The 20,574-nt window shown below is 32.4% G+C and overlaps 2 protein-coding genes across 5 annotated transcripts in view; both read left to right on the forward strand.

Annotated features, from left to right (window-relative positions):
* The first annotated feature begins 4,962 nt into the window (after nucleotides 1-4,962).
* Nucleotides 4,963-20,574, forward strand: part of LOC111702109 (uncharacterized) — a 20,295-nt gene continuing 4,683 nt past the window's right edge. The window contains exons 1-10 of the mRNA XM_023473686.1: nucleotides 4,963-5,052; nucleotides 7,370-7,570; nucleotides 10,595-10,679; nucleotides 12,153-12,191; nucleotides 12,247-12,353; nucleotides 12,950-13,084; nucleotides 13,203-13,240; nucleotides 14,083-14,598; nucleotides 14,818-14,948; nucleotides 15,019-15,134. Of these exons, the coding sequence (XP_023329454.1) occupies nucleotides 7,375-7,570; nucleotides 10,595-10,679; nucleotides 12,153-12,191; nucleotides 12,247-12,353; nucleotides 12,950-13,084; nucleotides 13,203-13,240; nucleotides 14,083-14,598; nucleotides 14,818-14,948; nucleotides 15,019-15,134 (1,363 nt within the window). The 5' untranslated portion in view covers nucleotides 4,963-5,052; nucleotides 7,370-7,374. The remainder of the gene's footprint in view (nucleotides 5,053-7,369; nucleotides 7,571-10,594; nucleotides 10,680-12,152; nucleotides 12,192-12,246; nucleotides 12,354-12,949; nucleotides 13,085-13,202; nucleotides 13,241-14,082; nucleotides 14,599-14,817; nucleotides 14,949-15,018; nucleotides 15,135-20,574) is intronic.
* LOC111702110 (uncharacterized) overlaps nucleotides 15,308-20,574 on the forward strand; it is a 7,337-nt gene continuing 2,070 nt past the window's right edge. The window contains exons 1-3 of one of the 4 annotated variants that reach the window (XR_002765356.1): nucleotides 15,308-15,631; nucleotides 16,253-16,632; nucleotides 17,219-18,414. Coding sequence is in view for 1 of the 4 variants with exons in the window: in XM_023473688.1 (XP_023329456.1) it covers nucleotides 16,221-16,632 (412 nt within the window). In the remaining 3 variants the exon portion in view is untranslated. Of the gene's footprint in view, nucleotides 16,633-17,218; nucleotides 18,415-19,156; nucleotides 20,131-20,574 lie in introns of those variants that run through there. The other 3 variants (XR_002765357.1, XR_002765355.1, XM_023473688.1) reach the window with 3 other exon arrangements.

Below are 20,574 nucleotides of genomic sequence, written 5' to 3' on the forward strand. Positions count from 1 at the left end.
AACAGTCTATTATCTAAAATAATGGATTAAGACATTCAAAACTATTCTCCAATTGTCATGTTTCGTGGGACACCCTGTACATACACCTTAGCAATCCAATCCATCGTCAATACTATCTCAACATATACCCTTCTACAGAAAAGGAAATTATCTTACTTCTCAAAAGATTTTTTTTCAGATGGGTTCCGGTTCCGGTTAACATTAACAAAATGTCAAGATGTGAGAATTTTTTGCTGTTGCATATCTCTAAAATTGTTCTCAAACGTTTGCACTAATCGTTTAAACTTCTAAGACAAAATTTGTCGAAATTATAAAAAGATTGATTTGTTTTATATGGAAAAAAAAGAAAAATTGTGAAAAATGAAGAAAACTTACGCATCGGAGTAGAACCCGGAGTTTGGTATTACTGTTTATCAGACTTAAATAATTTACTTTTAGCCATTGAAGGATAAAATTACGATTTGCAATTACATAATTGGAGCTTTTAATCATTGAGATAAAGTACAGGCGTTTATACTTGTTTATATTTTATACAGAAGCGTAAGAATTACTTAATGATAAATTAATTAGACAGAGGGTTTTTTGAATTAGCCAGTTAAGGATTTAAAAATGTTGATGGCTCATTAGTCATTACCAAGCTTTTAAAAAAAACTTATTGCTGGAAATTGTAAATGCAAGTTGTGAAGTCAAACTTTTAAATTACTGTTTTCGTTTTGGAAACTTGAAAACATTGTCGCCTTGAGGTAAGAGAGTAAAATTAATGAGGGGGAGAGGGGGTGTGAAAGGGGGATTTTTTTGAGGGGGGGTGAAGCTAGTTTTGACTAAATAAACTTTATAAACACAGATGTCTGTGTTGAGTTGAGTATAAGAGCTCTATCTGTTGGAGAAATAAACATTCATAGATTCAATAAACACTCATTTCCTATAGTTTACAGTTTTCCACTCATTTTCTATAGTTTACAGTTTTCCACTCATTTTCTATAGTTTACAGTTTTTCCCTCATTTTCTCTAGTTTACAGTTTTCCACTCATTTTCTAAAGTTTACAGTCTTCCACTCATTTTCTCTAGTTTACAGTTTTCCACTCATTTTCTCTAGTTTACAGTTTTCCACTGATTTTCTCTAGTTTACAGCTTTCCACTCATTTTCTATAGTTTACAGTTTTTCATTCATTTTCTCTAGTTTACAGTTTTCCACTCATTTTCTCTAGTTTACAGTTTTCCACTCATTTTCTAAAGTTTACAGTTTTCCACTCATTTTCTATAGTTTACAGTTTTCCACTCATTTCCTGTAGTTTACAGTTTTCCTAACATTTTCTCTAGTTTACAGTTTTCTACTCATTTTCTATAGTTTACAGTTTTCCACTCATTCTCTATAATTTACAGTTTTCCACTTATTCCTATGGTTTACAGTTTTCCACTCATGTTCTATACTTTACTGTTTTCCACAGATTTTCTCTAGTTTACAGTTTTCCACTCATTTTCTCTAGTTTACAGTTTTCCACTATCCACTCATTTTCTTTAGTTTACAGTTTTCCACTCATTTTCTCTAGTTTACAGTTTTCCACTCATTTTCTATAGTTTACAGTTTTCCACTCATTTCCTATAGTTTACAGTTTTCCATTCATTTTCTATAGTTTACAGTTTTCTACTCATTTTCTATAGTTTACAATTTTTCACTCATTTTCTCTAGTTTTCAGTTTTCCACTCATTTTCTATAGTTTACAGTTTTCCACTCATTTTCTAGATTTTACAGTTTTCCACTCATTCTCACTTTCTTTTGTTCAATTTGATAGTATGATATAGATTTTGGCGTTTTTGGGCGAAGCATAAGATAACGATTTATCAATTTAGAAAATAATTTTTTAGAATTTTTCGGATTTTGATAACATTTTTATGAATTTTGATGAAACATTTATAAATTGGTGTTTGGTGTTATTTGATAGAAAAAGTAAAGTATATCACAAATATAGAAAATGAAGGTAGAATTCAAGTAAAAAGAAGAAGAAATCAAGAAGGATTGATGACTAAGAAAGAAAAAGGAATATAAAAAGAAATAGTTATGTCTTTTCGTTATATTTCTTTGACACATACATCAAGTAAACACAGATTCTAGATTTCAAATGAGTCAATGAAAGAGTTTATAAATAAAGGATTTAGAATACAGAATACAAAATACAAGATAAAGAATACAGGATACAGGACGCAAGATGCAAATACTAAAAATTAAAAGTAAAAGTAAACGCAGGACTCTAAACTTGGAAAAACATTTTTTTTCGCTCCTGTACCGCAGTAGAGTTCAGTACAGTTCAGTACAGTTCAGTACAGTGCAGTACAGTGCAGTACAGTGCAGTACAGTGCAGTACAGTGCGGTAGTTTTAGAACATTCAGGCTAGACCAGCAACATTTTTTTTGGTCAGGAGGCCGAAATTAAAGAATTTGAGCCGAAGTTTAAATTTAAGCCGCCGCTCAAATTTTGTTGGTTCCACTTTTAGGAAGTGAGTCTGTGCCACAAACTCTGATTTTCTTATCCTTATATTTTTCCAACAAAATGTCGTAAACCTTTAATGTTTCAAACTATTAATTCTGATGGATCAAATAATAAAAGTCTGAAATATTAAAGATTTACATCATCGGGTTGATAAGATATAGGGATTAGAAAATATGACTTTGTGTGACTTTGTATTAAGTTTTTCAAGATTTAAGCCGGCGCTCAATTGAAACCGGTTTTTGGGGGATTCTAGACGAGGTTAAATTCATTAAATTCGGACAAGGGAGACATTGTATCTGATGAGTGACATTTTCTATCAAAGTAACAGTGAGGAAAATATTGGTGTTTTTCTACCTAAAAATTGAATTCTGTAAATTGAAAATAATTAAGTGTACATACCCCTCTATAAAAGATATGTAACTTGGAATTACGTGTACATTTTCTTTAATAATACAAAATTACACAAACATGGATAAATTTGGGTAATTACTAATTTCCCTAAACATGCCTGTAGGGATATTTTAAATGACATATTTATCCTACACCTGTTCCTGTGCACTCTAGCTTTGTGTTTAATATAAACTCTAACTCTAGCTTTCTCTCTAGGTGTATATGGGCTTGGGTGTCTGTTTGTGTCGAAACGACCCATAAGACCCAAATTCTGTGTGGTTAGTTCACATGAATCCAGATTAGAGCCGCCGAAATTCAAAATTACAATAAATTCCATTTAAAAAATTTGAAAAATTTATTAAGTTAAATTCAATTGTGCACGAAAAGCTACATTTAAAAGCTTAAATTTCGGTTATTAAAAAAAGGGGTGAGCAAGCGCAAAGTAAAATAATACTATAGCTTTTAGGGCGCTTTGCTCATCCATTTTTATTTTTATTTTCAATTGTTGCTCTATCTGATGCATCTTCTCTTTGTACAATATAAAACAAAAACAAAAAAGTTCGCTGAATTAATAACATTTTTCCATCATTTTTAAAATTGTATATAAAAAGTATATATAAAGAATAGGTTTCATATAGTATTTGTAGACTAGATTTTATAAAAAAAAATTCGTGGATTTTCAAAATTTTCAAAAATCTAATTTTGTAAAAGGCAAATATTTGAACTCGATCATCCATAAACCTTCCTGAAGGTCACGTGAGGATCCATAATTAAATTTGGGCCTAATCGGTTCAGCCGTTTTGACGTTTATTGGACACAAACGGACACCCGAATAGACAAGCAAGCAAGTATATATATATATATAAATATATATATATATATATATATATATAGGCTAGCTAGGCATGTGGGCGCTTCAAGTATCCTTTTCTTGTAATGATATTAGCTCTTTGATTGTTACTTTGCCGTGGCAGATTTGAAATATTTTAAAAGTTTTTTGGAGTGACGATGTTTTACCCGAACCAGGTATAAACCTATCCTGTGTATTTATAAATATTATATTATAAAATTACCAAGATTTTTCCCATTATAACAGAGCAGTTTAATTGATTGATTGATAAATCAATTAATTAATTAATCAATAATCATAATGATCGAAAATACCTTATTTCTTTGTTATTTCTATGTTGAACCTATAAACCAATCAAAATACGAATAAATAGTTAAGAAAAATATGAAGTTGTCACCGTGTAATAGTTGGCGAAAATCAGTGTATTAATCTTTATGACAATAACTAAGAGGGGATGTTGCATTAAGATTATATTGCAATACTATGTAATTTAATGGGTAAATTGGTTACTTAAATAAAAGTCAATTGGAGGACTCACGGCTTGACCCTGGCCCCACACCGACTCTTTTGCAAACCTGAAGACTCTCTCTGGCCTCTGGTCTTGCTTCTTACGACCTCTTACAACTACATAGATTGCAGACTATAGGCTCTCTCTCGGGTGATGGCTTATGTTATCCTCCTGCCCCATCCTACCTCCTGGAGTAGAAGGCGTAGAATGGAGTTGATCACCTCTCCCACGGACTTCCTTATCAACTGAGTAATCCTGGTTCAATATTTCCTTTTATACTGCTGGCTCAGCGGTCATCTCCAAAAATCATCATTGAAACTTGATAAAACTCTTGTTACCAAACCAGCTGGTTACCTCTTACAGAGCAAGGGAGAGGAAGGAGAAGGGGGTTACATTAGCATTGTACATGGTTATTAAATAATTATCTATGCAAACACAAAGTGCTATCTCGAAATTAATATCTAAATTTGAATACAATTTTAACAGAAAAATACTCAAAACTATTTTAAAATAGATAACAATGTAAAACTGGAAATTTTTCTTCGTTGCAAAATGTCCGATTGCTTTTTATTTTGTGTTTTTCATAAAACTGTTTTTTGATTTTCAAGTATTTAAGAAAAAGATGAAGTAGATTTTTAATTTCATTTCATGTTTGTATTTGAATCCCAAAACAATTTATGCGATGAAAAAGAAGTTTTTAAAACAATGCATTTATAAACAATATACAACAAACATAGCTATAGTTTAAAATCTAATTTTGAAAACATTATTGGTATTTAGAAGGATCGAGTAGATACTTGGAACTTCAAGAGAGAGGTAAGCAAACAACTATTGTAATTTCAAGTAAACCTTTATTTAAATTTTATTTCGCAATGATGTTCTTCTTGAGAGAAAAATTTGTAAATCAGACATGTTTTAACTTTTACATTTACATTTACTAAAAATCAGATATGCTTTCACTTTTACATTTACATTTACTAAAAATCAGATATGCTTTCAATTTTACATTTACATTTACTGAAAAAAGTGTAAATAAATTTACAAATTCAAAACAGAATTAACATGTATGTATCTCTATACTTTTTTATATTATAATTGAGCTTCTATCAAGTAAATTCTTATCAAAATATTCCTGAGTGTTTTCTGTTTTCTGTTTAGTTACAATACAACTTTTTATTAACCTGATTTTCTGTTTATGTTTAGTTAAAATAAAGCTGTTTATTATCTTCATATTCTGTTTTCTGTTTAGTTAAAATGAAACTGTTTATTATCCTTATATTCTGTTTTCTGTTATGAAACTGTTTATTATCCTGATATTCTGCTTTCTGTTCAGTTACCATGAAACTGTTTATTATCCTTATATTCTGTTTTCTGTATAGTTACAATGAAACGTTTATTATCCTGATATTCTGTTTAGTTCCAATATAACTGTGCATTATCCTGATATTCTGTTTTCTGATATGAAACTGTTTATTTTCCTGATATTCTGTTTAGTTACAATAAAACTGTTATTCTGTTTTCTGTTTAGTTTATTATCCTTATATTCTGTTTTCTGTCTAGCTAAGATGAAACTGTTTATTATCCTGATGTATTGAGATGTATTGAAGAAATTAACAAAGATAATTTACCAGCCAACTCTATTCTATTCTCTGTAGATGTTACAGGATTGTACACAAATATACCTCAGGATGATGGTCTAGAATTCTGTAGAGAAGCTCTTGAAAACAGAACTGATAAATCTGTACCTACGTCATTTTTGATTGAGCTGGTAAACATTTGTTTGAAAAATAACATATTTGAATTTGGTGGTAAACTGTACAAACAATTGATAGGAACAGCAATGGGAATACATCCAGCCCCTTCCTATGCAAACATTTTTATGGCTAAGCTNAAGAAACAATCTCAAGGAATAATAATTGTCTAAAAACATTTTTTTAGAAAGTGAATATTTGCAAATTATCTTTTTTCCATCTCATAATCTGAGTTCTTTTCCCTTATGTCCATTTGACAGCCCAAATTTTTATTTTGAATAATCTTTTTGTTTGTTTATCTTCTTGTGATTTTTACATTTTTTTTATTTTTTTATCGATATGATGGTTATTATATCATTAGAACTGACGAGGGTCAACCCAGACCGAAATATATTTTCAATAAATGTGGAACTAACATCTACTTTTTTACTCTACAGAGGTTTGGTCCATCACCATCACTGAATTTTAAATATTATCCTGATATTCTGTTTAGTTAAAATGAAACTGTTTATTATCCTAATATTCTGTTTTCTGTTTAGCTAAGATGAAACTGTTTATTATCCTGATATTCTGTTTAGTTAAAATGAAACTGTTTATTTTCCTGATATTCTGTTTTTTGTTATGTAACTGTTTATTATCCTGATATTCTTTTTTGTTTAGTTACAATGAAAATGTTTATTATCCTGATATTCTGTTTAGTTAAAATGAAACTCTGTATCAACGTGATATTCTGTTTAGTTACAATGAAACTGTTTATCATACTGATATTCTGTTTTCTGTTTAGTTACAATAAAACTGTTAATTATCTTAATATTCTGTTTGCTGTTTTGTTAAAATGAAACTGTTTATTATTCTGATACTGCGATTTCTTTTTAGTTACAAAGAAACTGTTTATTAGCCTGATATTGTGTTTTCTGTTATGTTACAATAAAACTGTTTATTATACTGATATTTTGTTTTCTGTTTAGTTACAATGAAACTTTTTATTATACCGATATTCTGTTTTCTGTTATGTTACAATGAAACTGTTTATTATCCTGATATTCTATTTCTGTTATGTTACAATGAAACTGTTTATTATCCTAATATTCTGTTTTCTGTTTAGCTACAATGAAACTGTTTATTATCCTTATATTCTGTTTTTTGTGTAGTTTCAATGAAACTGTTAATTATTCTGATATTCTGTTTATGCTTAGTTAAAATAAAACTGTTTATTATCCTGATATTCTGTTTTCTGTTTAGTTACAGTGAAACTGTTTATTATCTTGATATTCTGTTTTTTGTTTAGTTACTATAAAACTGGTTATTATCCCGATATTCTGTTTTCTGTTTAAATATGATGAATTAGTTTATCATACTGATTTCTGTCTGTTTCTGTTTAGCTGTGATGAATCTGTTTTCTATTCTATCATTCTTATGGTTTCTGTTTCTGAGTATCCATTCTAAGACATACCTGGTTCAAACATTAGATGACCTTGAAGAAAAATCTCCAATGAGCCGAGCAGCTTATGATAAAAATGTTACAATAGGCGATGATTATAAATATGGTGGGTTTGACTTCAGGCTTACAGATGACGAATTAGGTATAGCTCTTTTTTCTCTTTTAATATAGTGAAATTAACATATTTACAAATATTGATAGTGTATGCACAATGTTTGAAGTCCTGTCTTTTTAGTTAATGTAATTAGTGAATATATCATAAAGAGTGTGTGTCCATTATAAATTGAGACTTTAGAAAAAAACGCTCGTATTCTCTCTCAGTTTTAAATTATCGCTGGGTCATTGGATTTTGACTTAGGACATATTTCATGAGAACCACTAGTTCCAAAGGTAGTCTCTGGGCATGTATAGTAATCTTTTTATATTAATGCCCTTAACTTTCAGGGGAAAATATGAATTATAATTGGCATGGTAGTTTTTTTTGTATAACCTGCCAAAAAGCATTTTCACCCATTCCTCTTTCATGTCCTTAATTTTCTTTATGAATATTCTTTAGAACACTGCAACTGATTTGTTCCCAGTGCACAGGTGGCTTATCATCGCGGATTTTTCATATTGGTGGATTTGCTATTTTATAACCTGTTTAACAAGTCTCAATTCATAATGGACAAATCCTTTTGGGTATAAATAAAAAAAGGTGAAAGCTGAAAGGTGGGAAAGGAGGCCTTTTATTTGATAGAGTTTGTTAATCCCAGAAATGACTGGGAAATTGAAATCAAACCCAGCTAAAACCCATAATTTAATAGACATCACGAATGGTCTAGAGGGAGGAGGGTCAAAAATTTCTAGGGGGGGGAGAGGTTAAAAAAAAATCGGGCAGGCTAATTATGTATACAAAATATATATAACACGCCTTTTTTATGAATTTTATAAATAATATTTGTTCATTATAATTATAATTACACAAATGAAATCTATATATAAATTTGGCTTGTCTGTCTGTCTGTTTGTCTGTTTGTTTGTGTCCAATAAACGTCAAAACGGCTGAACCGATCGGGCCCAAATTTTTTGTGGGACATCTAGGGACTCCAGGGAAGGTTTATGAATCATCAAAATTTCAAATATTTGTCTCCATCAAAATTCGATCGTCATTAAATTTTTTAAAATTTTGAAAATCCGCGAAATTTTTTGTGAATATCCGCGAATTATTTTTGTTTTGTTTTACGATGTACACAAAGAGAACATGTTCACAATTAATTTAGGGGATGGGCGCGAAGCGCCTTCTAAGGCTAGAAAGAAGGGCGCGAAGCGCCTTGAATTTCTAGTAATTGTAAATTTATTTCTGTATTCTGCCTTCTTTCTCGTTAATGAAATATATTACTCGTAGTCGTATATGTATAACTAGGCTTTAATGCGCTTCGCGCCCATCTACTATTTCAACTATAAACATTTTCTTTTCTAAACATTGTAAAACAAAAATAATTTTTTTTTGCGGATTCAACATTGTTTTTTGTGGATTTTCGAAATTTTATGCAAATCGAATTTTGTTGGAGGCAAAATTAAAAATTTTCTATATATATCATCATATATATTTCCTGGGGACATGAATATATATAAATTTCCTGGGGACATGTAAGGTCCCAAACAAAATTTTGGCCCGATCGGTTCAGCCGCTTTGAGTTTTGACGTTTATTGGACACAAACGGACAGACAAACCGACAAACAGAAAAGCAAAGTACTAAATTATAATATTAGAAGAAAAAACTTTCAATAAATAATTTTTTACAACAAAAATATAAATATTATACAATATATCTACAGGGTCATTCACAAAAACAAAAATATCAATATTATACAATATATCTACAGGGTTATTCACAAAGAATGCGACTGAAAAGACAACTTTAAAGATATGACGATTCTCAGGGTTAAGTTAAGTCTTCAGCCGCCTAGTATACATTCCGTACAGTCCTCTCAGAAGTATCATTCTTAATGGGTAACCCTGTATCTATTTATCTATCTGAACTTGTCATACTGAGAAACAAAACAATAGTTAAAATGTTAATTTACGTAACAGGAGACTAAACATACATATTTATGTCTCTTTAACTGTCATACATACTTCATGAGTGGTGTTTTGGTGTTTCTGTAGGAGTATTGTTTAAAAATAGGAGTTCATGTAGGAGTATTGTTTAGGAATAGGAGTTTCTGTAGGAGTATTGTTTAGGAATAGGAGTTCCTGTAGGAGTATTGTTTAGGAACAGGAGTTCCTGTAGGAGTATTGTTTAAAAATAAGAGTTTCTGTAGGAGTATTGTTTAGGAATAGGAGTTCCTGTAGGAGTATTGTTTAGGAATAGGAGTTCCTGTATGGGTATTGTTTAGGAATTGGAGTTCCTGTAGGAGTATTGTTTAGGAATAGGATTTACTCTAGGAGTATTGTGTAGGAATAGGAGTTCCTGTATGAGTATTGATTAGGAATAGGAGTTCCTGTAGGAGTATTGTTTAGGAATTGGAGTTCATGCAGGAGTATTTCTTATGAATATGAGGTCCTGTAGGAGTATTGTTTAGGAAAATGAGTTCCTATAGGAGTATTGTTTAGAAATATGAGTTACTTTAGGAGTATTGTTCTGGAATAGGAGTTCCTGTAGGAGTATTTATTAGGAATATGAGGTCCTGTAGGAGTATTGTTTAGGAAAATGAGTTCCTATAGGAGTAAATATGAGTTACTTTAGGAGTATTGTTCTGGAATAGGAGTTCCTGTAGGAGTATTTATTAGGAATAAAGGAGTTCCTGTATAAGTATTGTTTAGGAATTGGAGTTCCTGTAGGAATATTGTTTAGGAATAGGAGTTCCTGTAGGAGTATTGTTTTGTTTAGGAATAGGAGTTCCTGTAGGAGTATTGTTTAGAAATAGGAATTCCTGTAGGAGTAGTGTTCTGAATTGTGCATACCTTTTTTCAAATGATATATTACTTGAAATTACAACTTTAAGGTTTATAATCAAATCAATTCTTTTTCGTCCTTTCTCAATTTATAAAGAGATGAATTGATAGTTAAAAAGATAAATGTTATTAAATTAAAGTTTTAAAGGATACAATAGTGAATCATAACTATCATTTATGGGGTTAGTTATTAATTTTATTGAAAATTTAAACATTTTATTGAAGAAAGCTGTGCTAATGAGTGTGGAAGGGAGAACCCTACCAGGGTAACAAATAGAATTCAAGGAGGAAAATTTTCATCACCTCACAGGTACAACAGAAATTTAGTTTGTTCTTTAAAGGGACTGTAAAGGAAAAATGAAAGGGGGTATAGGCTGAAATCTAATCACTTTAGCTCTTGATCGCGACCCATGAAAGTTTTATCTGATGTTCCTGTCTCGAGAAATTAATATAAAACTGTGTTCAAATGATACGAAAGTTCATCTATGTAAAATTTAGAAAATCTTAAACTTAAATCACGTGACCAGAACTATCACCAATGGCAGAGCAGTATACTGATCACGTGTCTCCGCCTCTATCACGTGACCACTTTACTGCACTGCCATTGGTGGAATTTCTGGTCAAGTAATACGGACGTATAAATAATATTATGAATGAAATTTATTAAAAATAGAAATAAAAAATATAAAAGTAAACCTAATTTACAATTAGCTTTCTTATGGATATCATCGTTTTCACATTGGTTGCTTATTTGCTGAATTTGATCTTTTTAAACCTACTACTTTTATACAAAATTGTATATATATTAATTTTCGTATAAATTTGACAAAGTTGTATATCAATTTCTCGAGATAGGAACATCAAATATGACTTTCATGGGTCGCGATCAAGAGCTAAAGTGATTAGCTTTCAACCTATACCCCCTTTCATTTTTCCTTTACAGTCCCTTTAAGCTCTTTTTTTATTTAAGGGAGGGAAGGGCAATCAGGCAAGAAGTACGTTAATTGATGTTGCATATTACTTTTCTCTGCTTAACTATTATTACCAGTTCTCTCTGGTCTATGTTTGTAAACAAGAATAGCTGCATCAGTGTTCCTCTAATGTCTGAGGAGGATAAAAGCATTTAATTTTGATAATTCACATAATAGTATCCTATGGCCAGCAACACCTACTAGACTCCGTCCACAGGGGCTGCACAGCATTACTCCAGGGTATCCAGGGGTGTGGAAAAACAGAATGTGATGAGAACGTCTCATAACAGTATCATTTGTAAGAGCGTGAATTCTTATGTAAAAATTTTCCAAAACGGATGGTCCCCAGAAGAAAACTTTTTCACAATTATTTAGTAATTTGGACAAAAAATTTAACAAAATTCAACTGTTTATTTTGTGGTTGTTTAGAAACAAGCTTAGAAAATAAAATTATTCTGTAAACAAATTTATAAAGAATAAGAAATTTAACACATTGATGATAACTGATTCTACAAATGATTCCTCAAACTTGTTTTAAAAAATAGGTTCCTAAACAACAAATTAGTTCACTTTTGTTTTTAAAGTCACGCTTATTAAATTATTGTAAACAACTTTTCTTCTGAGGACCATTTCTGCTGGTAAATTTTAACAAATAGATAAAGAAATTCAAGAAAAAGTAAAAAGTGAGTGGAATTAATTATCTTCATTCGAAGAAGTAGATTGATCTCAGAATAATTTACGAAGTACGAAAAGATTAATCTCCCTGCCTGCACCCAAATAGAAAGAGTCTATGATAAATATTATTACTTTAGATATCCCTGGGTTGCTTCTTTACAAGAGGGAATTGGCGGGTTGGTAAATAAAATAAGAATTAAAAACAATCAAATCATTTGTTTACTTTCTTAGACATTTTTGTACAGCTTCAATAATATCTCCAAGAGCTATATTAGCTGCTGCTCATTGTTTTGATCCCCCATTTCCTACCGATGTTACAGCTGTTGTTGGTATCAATGGTAAATGATTAAATCTTGTTATACTTCATTCATGTAAACTTTACGATGATTATAATAGAAATTATAAATCAGAAATATTGTCTTAGATTAAATTTACAAAACCACTCGACTGTCCAACAGAATTTTGTTCCAGGGGAAATTTCCGGCATCCAGCTGAACTTTAAATTTAAATTTAAATTTTAAAATCAATCATTTAGCTAAATTCAGTATATATTTAAATGCAGTTTTTATAATCAAATTTTAAAAAAATTGTTTTCGGAAAAGTTTAAAAATCATTTTCCATCCATGGCCATGCCACGCCTGCACGGATCATGAATAAAAAATGGTTTACTCGATACGGGAAAGTTGTTGCTGAAAAAATATTTACGTCAAAAACATTCTGCTGGAAATTCTACTAGAAAAGGGGTTTCTGTTGAGAAAAAAAATTTCCCTGCTGGATAATCTACGCACCACCTAAGTAACTTCTTATAGAAAATTAGCTAGACCATTAAATAAAATTTTTCAGTCAAAATCTATGATTTTTGTTCAAAAAGGACTATTTACATAATTTTAAGTGCCTCTGAAAGAAGATAAAAACATTGATTATGAATTTTTAGATTTGATTTATGAAAATCTGGAAGGGCAAAGATTAAAAATAAAGAAATACATTATTCACCCTAAGTATATCAACGCATTCCAAGAGTATAGTTTTGAATATGACATTGCTATACTAATAACGGAAAAAAATATTGGTAAGTTTAATAATTTTTTTAAATTCTTTACCCAACCCATTATTTTAATCATTACATTATAATTTTTTTTAAAAATTTTAATTGATAAAATAAATAATTTCCAATATTATTCTTTTAGAATTTAATCAAAATGTTGGACCAATATGCCTGCCTAAGGAATAAAACCTATAAAAACTTATTATATCCATTATCCAACTCTGGCACAGTTATTTAGAATTATAGCTATAGAAAAAAATTAGATATTAAATCCCTACAACACGGGCAGCCGTAGTACACTTGAATTTCTGAGCCGGGTCAACTTTTCCGGTTTTGTTTGTACAGTTTCACCTGGACATTGGGTAAATAAATCAGACACTCAGTAGGACCAACCGGTGCAACAAGGTTGACACGATCAGACTTTAGGTTGAATTCACTTTTTCTAAAGGGTCTGAGGTGCGTGACAAATAAAATAATATAAATTTTTAATGATTAAAAAATAAATTTTAGAACATTTCACAATTATAAAGCAAATGCAAACTTGCAAAGTTTGAAAGCAAAAAATATTTTCCGATTTTGAGACATTTTAATTATACTTTTCAAGCATTTACACAATTTGGTATGTTGAAATAAATTGTAGAATAATTTAAAAGATAAAAATATTTCCAGTGATTAATAGTATTCTGTAAATTATGAAAGTGTGTTTTGTTCTGAATTGATGATTATTCTCAAATTATGTATTGTTGCAAAAGATAGTTTATATGTTCCAAAGCTTGTTCAAGATTTAAATCCGTGATATGTAGGGGAAATGAAACATGATCATAATATTTGTCCTCCAACCTGACACCCAGTGTCAGGCTTGGAGTATAAGCATGGTTTGGAACTTGCGTCTCCTGTAAAAAAAAGCTAAATTAAATCAGATTCTGTAAGAGCATATTATTAAAATCTTAAAACGATATCCATCCCTACTCACAGCACTGGCTAAGTAAGTAACAATAAATAACATTATTGGTTGAATATAGAAGAAAACTTTTATAAAAGAAGAAGAGGAGACTCTATTACTTGGCTGGGGGGTAGATGAAGATCTAAGCAAATCACTGACTGATTTCAAAATAATCACAGAACCGCAGATGGATCTAAAAGAATTGCTTTTATCACTCCGAGATAGCACAACAATTGGCAGGATTGATTCGAAGAAAGAAGAAAAATTTCTGAAAAAGCTGTTTTTCAGGTTTAAAGAAATGTTCCCAAACTTTGATAAAGTCTATGATCAAAAAATGAACTTTTTGAACCCTGCCATAAGCAATAAGCTTAAAAATAAACTGACATTGGAAATGCAAGATCTTCTCAAGTTTGTACTAGAGGAAAAAATTCCAGATTCTGGAGACAAACAAAGAATTTTATCTTATATACTTGAAGATACTGTGAAAATATTTAACGAAGTGCTCTTAGCTCCAAATTATACAGAAGTAAAAGAAGTAAAAAATATATGTTCCAAGTGCAACAAAAATTGGAACTGGATGTATCACTATATAGAGGTGGGTATTATCTACTCCAAAAGAAATATGTCACAAAGAAAGGGAGTTCTTGTCTCAAACTCAAATTTCTGATCCCTATATACCTGAAGGTGCAAACTTAAACAGAGTTTAAAGTTTGTGTTTAGAACTTAGTTTCTTTTAGTAGACTTACTTCATAGTACTAAAATATCCATTTGAAATAACGTGATTATATTGTTTACTAATATAATGTATGTGAAGAGAATCCCATACCTGATGTCCATGCATACGACTAAGAAGTTAAAAGAAGCTCAATCACACTTGCTATCCAAAGATGAATGCACAAAAATAATCAAACATTTTTATGAAACACAAAGTTCTCTACCAAATAGGTGAATCTAAATAACTTACTGCTTGATTTTAAATGAAAAACGTGAAAATGTAACACCAAATTTATTTAAGTAATATGATCAAAAAAACCCCATCTATGATGTGTATAAAGCCGATGACTGGAAGCGCATGTCCTGGAAACTCTGGAGGTCCTTCTGCTGTTAAGATAGGCAGCAAGTTTGTTCAAGGCATGACTGTCATTTTTTATTAGAAATTACTTCATAACCAGAGCCTGCCACTTAAAAATTTTTGGAAAACATGACTTAAAGGGAGTGTTCGTGAAAAATGAAAGGGGGTATAAGCTTACGGCGAAAAATAATCGCTTTTGATTGCTACTAATCTTACTTCTATTTTGAGGAAATTGTTAAAAACAATTTACACGGAAGAGCGTATCATCCATACAAATTTAGAAAGTTGCAATATACAGTAAGCCCATTATCCTTTGTTCAAATCTGGACACAAGGTCTAATAAATATAAGAATTTTTAACTCCGAGAATTTAACCGTTAGATGGAAAGTTCCATGGAGTAACCCGGAGTCAACAAACAACAAATCCAACCCGTCCTTATTATGTATCTATGCCCAGAGATAGGAGTAGTGGGACTATTCTGTCGGCAGAGAAGGCATAATCAGCGTCCATTTTTTGCCCAGAGATATGCTTCAGTCTTGATGAAGGAGTAAAAGAGGTGAGTCGACAAGTATCACCAGCAGGCGGATATCTTCATCTATGATTCAAGGATTAACTTTGGTAGATCCTATAGTTTGTATAAAATATCTAATGTAAAATAAATGTGTTTGCAAACGTTGCATATAGATCCAATCTGGCTTGTTTATATTGAGTTTCTTTATTTAGAGTTTCTTTTTTAATTCTCATTCAAAGTTTATATTTTGACATGCTAAACTCTTCAAGTACGTCTGAAATGTTCATTTTAGCTAGATTGTTTTGATTAATACCACAGCTAGATCCTATTGTGTATCGATTTACCACTAATCAATAAACAAAGACGACAAAAAGTGTATTCTGTCAGAAAACCATCAGCGGTATTTGGGATTTAAATAAACAAATTGTTTTGTGTTTGCAGACAGTAAATTTCACACTTTCCCGTTCATTGTGCAAATTTTCAGTGACTGAAAAGGTAATAAAAAATATAAACAATAATTTGTTCTCCCAAATCTTACAATAAGTAATAATGTATTACAACCCCGACAAAGTAAGTTTAAGGGGTTGTTTTTGCAGTTTTAGTAAGGACAAATTAAACAACCTGAGAATCATGAATGCAAACTATAAATGATTCTTTGTTGTTTAGAATGAGTTCAACGGAGACCCAGAAATCAAGGAGGCAACAGAGGCCAGGTATCCGCCCTGGTTTAGGCGTTAAGCAAGTGTCAAAAGCCCTGGTTAACCCTACCAATTTAATTGCGACAGAGTCAATAAAGAGGAAAGCAGCCCTAACCTTGGAAGAAGTACAAATCAAGAAAAAGTTTAATAAGACCATGCAGTCAAAATATCAGGGTGAAGCCCAAATCCTAGAAGCACAGCAAACTCCAGTGTTGCAGTTACAGAAAGAAAATATTAAAACTGAGCAATTAAAGAAATCAAAGATTGAAACTAACCACCTGGAACCAACAGAGGAGACCAGCATGTTCACATTTGGTCCAGATGGTGCTGTTAATATCAGTCATACAGGTAAAGCTAGTTTTGTTTATTGCCCTCATATTCTTATTGATATAGGGGCACTTGTACCCTCGGGTATTGCGATTTCTGATGATTTTTTTTGTAATCACCTATGGGGGGGGGGGGGGGGAACTAAGTAGATTAAGTCCGTCATGCTTGAAATCGGCAAAGGGCCGACTGACAACGAGACGATGACCACATTACATGAAGTTAATTAGACTTGAAGTTTAGTAGGATGGATATTATATTTAAGGGCACAGATAAAGTGTTGGAAAATTTATCCCAATTCCTATTATTTAGGGGTAAATTTCCTTAAACACAACAGTTTGAGCCCGTTTTTTACCCCTACACTAGCACAGCTTGTGCATACCCCCTACCATCAAACTCAAAATATAATTGCAAATGTAGTTGAAAACAATTTAAACCCCCTCCCCTCTTGCTCTAGATCTAAACAAAAAACTAGAAGGACTATCAACAGGGAGATTTCTCTCCCCAAGAATAATACCCCCCCCCCCCCCAACCCCTATTCTTCAGGGTATAGTAATGGGAGAGGATGGAGCTCCTATTTTTGCTGATAAGATCTGCAGAGTGTGTCTAGATTCCTGCCAAAACTGCATATGGAGTACATGTCTCTGTACCCCTCAACCCTGCTGCTACAATCAATATCCAACCAGTCAACGATGGAAACCTGAATGGAGCAGTTTCAGGCATATACAGACACAAGACACAACAGAAGGATAAGTGTCTAACAATTTTGAATTGTAACTTATCAGAGAATTGCATTGTTTTAATGCCAGGGGAAGTTATTGCACATGGGTCAATGTGCTTTGTCGAAAAAACAGAGAAAGCTGTAATTATTAACTCGGTCACACCTGGAATTAAAAGTAGAATGGTCACAGATAAACTGTGGGCCCATTAAAAGCTAGAAAATAATTTTATTCTCAAACAAGTTCCAGAAATTAGTAAAAATTTGTACTCAATGTTGAATGAATACCAAGATGTTTTTACCAATGACAGTTGTCATGAGGGCAAAACATCCTGGGAGACATTCAAAAATTGAGCTCCTGCCTTCTTCGAGACTGGTAAAACAGAGAGTGAGACCATTAGCATCCCCCTCCGTGATAAGTTAAAAAAAGAAACTATTGAAATGGCTTCATGATGAAGTAATTGAACCTTCTAAATCTCCTTGGTCATCACCTTTGGTGCCGGTCACAAAAAAGTCAGGTGCTGTAAGATGGTGTGTAGATTTCCGCCCAGTCAATAAGGTCATGGTGACCGACTCCTACCCCACCCCATGTATCAGCGATATATTAGAATTGCTTGGTTCGTCAAAGATTTTTTCGACATTAGACACAGCTAACACGTACAACATAATTTCAGTAGAAAAAAAGTCCCGTCCTTTAACTGCATTTGCAACAGCCTTTGGCAGTTTGCCCTCATGCCCTTTGGTTAAAAAATGCAGGTGCAGCATATTGTCTCTTAGTACAGGGTTTAGCTGATATGTTGGGTGAGGAAGGAGTCCTTGCTTACCTAGATGATTTGTTAATACATACTAATCACCCTGAAACTCATCTTAAATTGCTTAAATTAGTTTTTCAGGCACACAGAGAAGCTGGAATTAAATTAAGTGCGGATAAAACATTTTTGTTTAGGCAGGAAGTCAAATACTTGGGACATTTAATCTCGGAGAATGGGATAAATTAGTGCCATCTTATGTAAATAAAATTACTTGGCATTTGGCAGGTGACAATGGCATAGAAGGCAGAGGACCCCCTCTTATAGGATCCATACAAGGTACAATTGTGAGACATCAATATGATCTAGAAAAAGCTCATATTGACAATGGAACAATCAGGTTAGTCAGATCATGGTTTGTCAAAAATACAGGTAAGGCTGATGATAAAAACATTGACACAAATGAACTCAAAACTTTGCACAGTGATGTGTTACAGTTGTACAAAGTAAGAAAACAATTGAGAATTACAGATTACAAGGTAGCAAAAAAAAGCCAAGTTAGTTTAATTGTTGGAGAATGAATTCGAAGTTCATGTACAATGCTACAGGTAAAAAAGGTTTTCTACTGGCCTGGGTGGAGAAAAGACACCAGCCTATTTGTCACAGAATGTGCAGGTTGCCTGCACAGAGAAGAGGTAAATTTAAAACGAGTTGAACCATTCAATAACCGTCAAAAAACATCAATGATGTCTTGTGCATGGGCCTTGTTGAATAAAAATAAGTACATTTTAATGATGCTTGATCAATTTAGTCATTTCTGTACGGTGGTCCCTATCCCTAATAAGCTGGCGAAAACAGTCTCCACAGCAATCCTAACACACTGGATAGCGTTGTATGGGACTCCGACAAAAATCAGGATAGACGCAGGACTAGATTCTACTATTATTTCTATGATGAGTAGCTTAAATGTAAAAAAGCTAATAGGGAGAATGATTGGGAAAAAGTTTACCCACTGTGATTCTTGCATATAATGCTACTCAACATTATTCTACATTGTGCAGTCCCACACACTTATTTCGAGGTAGCGAGACAAACCTGCCTCATCCTTTCTGCCAAACTTCAGAGACGATACCCCAACACCCCCAGCCCCACACCTTAGAGGAAGAGCTGGAAAGGATAATTGACCTTATGCGCAGACAAGATGCTGTTCATAGAAGACGTCAATTCAAATCATACTCGAAACCAATTGATGATCTAAAGATAAATGATCTATGTAGCTGTACTTCCCCCCCCCCCATTGGGAACTTGCGGAAACTCCAACTGAAATGGAGTGGACCTCTACAAATCACAGAAATAATGAAGCAAGCTATGGTAATGATCAGGGAGATCAATGTCCCCAACCCTTGCCAATATGATGCCCACATCAGCAAACTTCAACTGGCAAAGAAATTTGGAGAACAAGATTTGAATCCATTTTCCTATTACCAAGACTACAAAAAGAAAACATGTTACAGTTGTCCAACGAACTCTCCAAAATCAATTTACCGTGTAAGATTAATGATAAATTAGTTGATAAATTCTACGAAGATATCAACCATGGGAGTCAACACCAAGATAATGAATCATCAAAAGAACCAATCAGAAGCAACACCGGAAGAAGAGACAGCAAGAAAAGTTTGCAACAAAACAGATTCAATCAGAGGCAAAAATTCATCTAATGGACTAATCATAAGCAACACTAGAAGTAGTGGCAGCAAGAGCAGCAAACTACCGAGATGAAAAGCCAAACCTCAGGAGAAGATCACCAAGAAGAAGAGTCTGAAGATGATCATGATCTCTAACAATCGTTCAGGGACTTGGATCAATCAATCAGTCAGTCAATCAATCAATCAATCAACAGATCACCAGGACAGAGGAGTAGCAGCAACTCACTGGAGCAAGATTTCACTAGTCATTTCAATGTTTATGAAATTGGAGAAGGAGAACTCACGCTAGGGAGGGAAGGCCAAGAAGCCATGAACCCCGTGGAAAATCTCCGAACCCTGTGGAATGGTCTCCGAACCTGTGGAGAGTCTCCGAACCCCGTTGAGGAGGTTTTTTGAAAAAAACGTTATCAAATATAAATATTACTTGTAAATTAGCAATAATTTCCCAATCTTCTTGACATATGGACTCAATAAATATAATAATCAAGTTAAAGAAATAATTTTCATTATTGTTTTAATTGTCTTTTTCTCCAAATTTTGTTTTCCCGTAAAAAAGGTGGATCTCAAGTATGACACTATTCATAGAATTATGTTTGTTACCTTTTATTTCCTGTTTTGAATTAAAAGGTCATTGCTTAAAATAGAAAATTAAGTTTAATAGTAGTATACATGGGGGGGCTACGGGGGCTCTATCCCCCTCCTGGATCTGAAAAATCTTTGGTTTATTTATGATTTGATGGCTCTTTCTTCCATAAGAAGCCATTGCAAGAAAAATAAATGAAAGTCCTGCCCC

The sequence above is a fragment of the Eurytemora carolleeae genome, unplaced genomic scaffold, assembly GCF_000591075.1.
Source record: "Eurytemora carolleeae unplaced genomic scaffold, Eaff_2.0 scaffold482, whole genome shotgun sequence".
Taxonomy (NCBI): Eukaryota; Metazoa; Arthropoda; class Copepoda; order Calanoida; family Temoridae; genus Eurytemora; species Eurytemora carolleeae.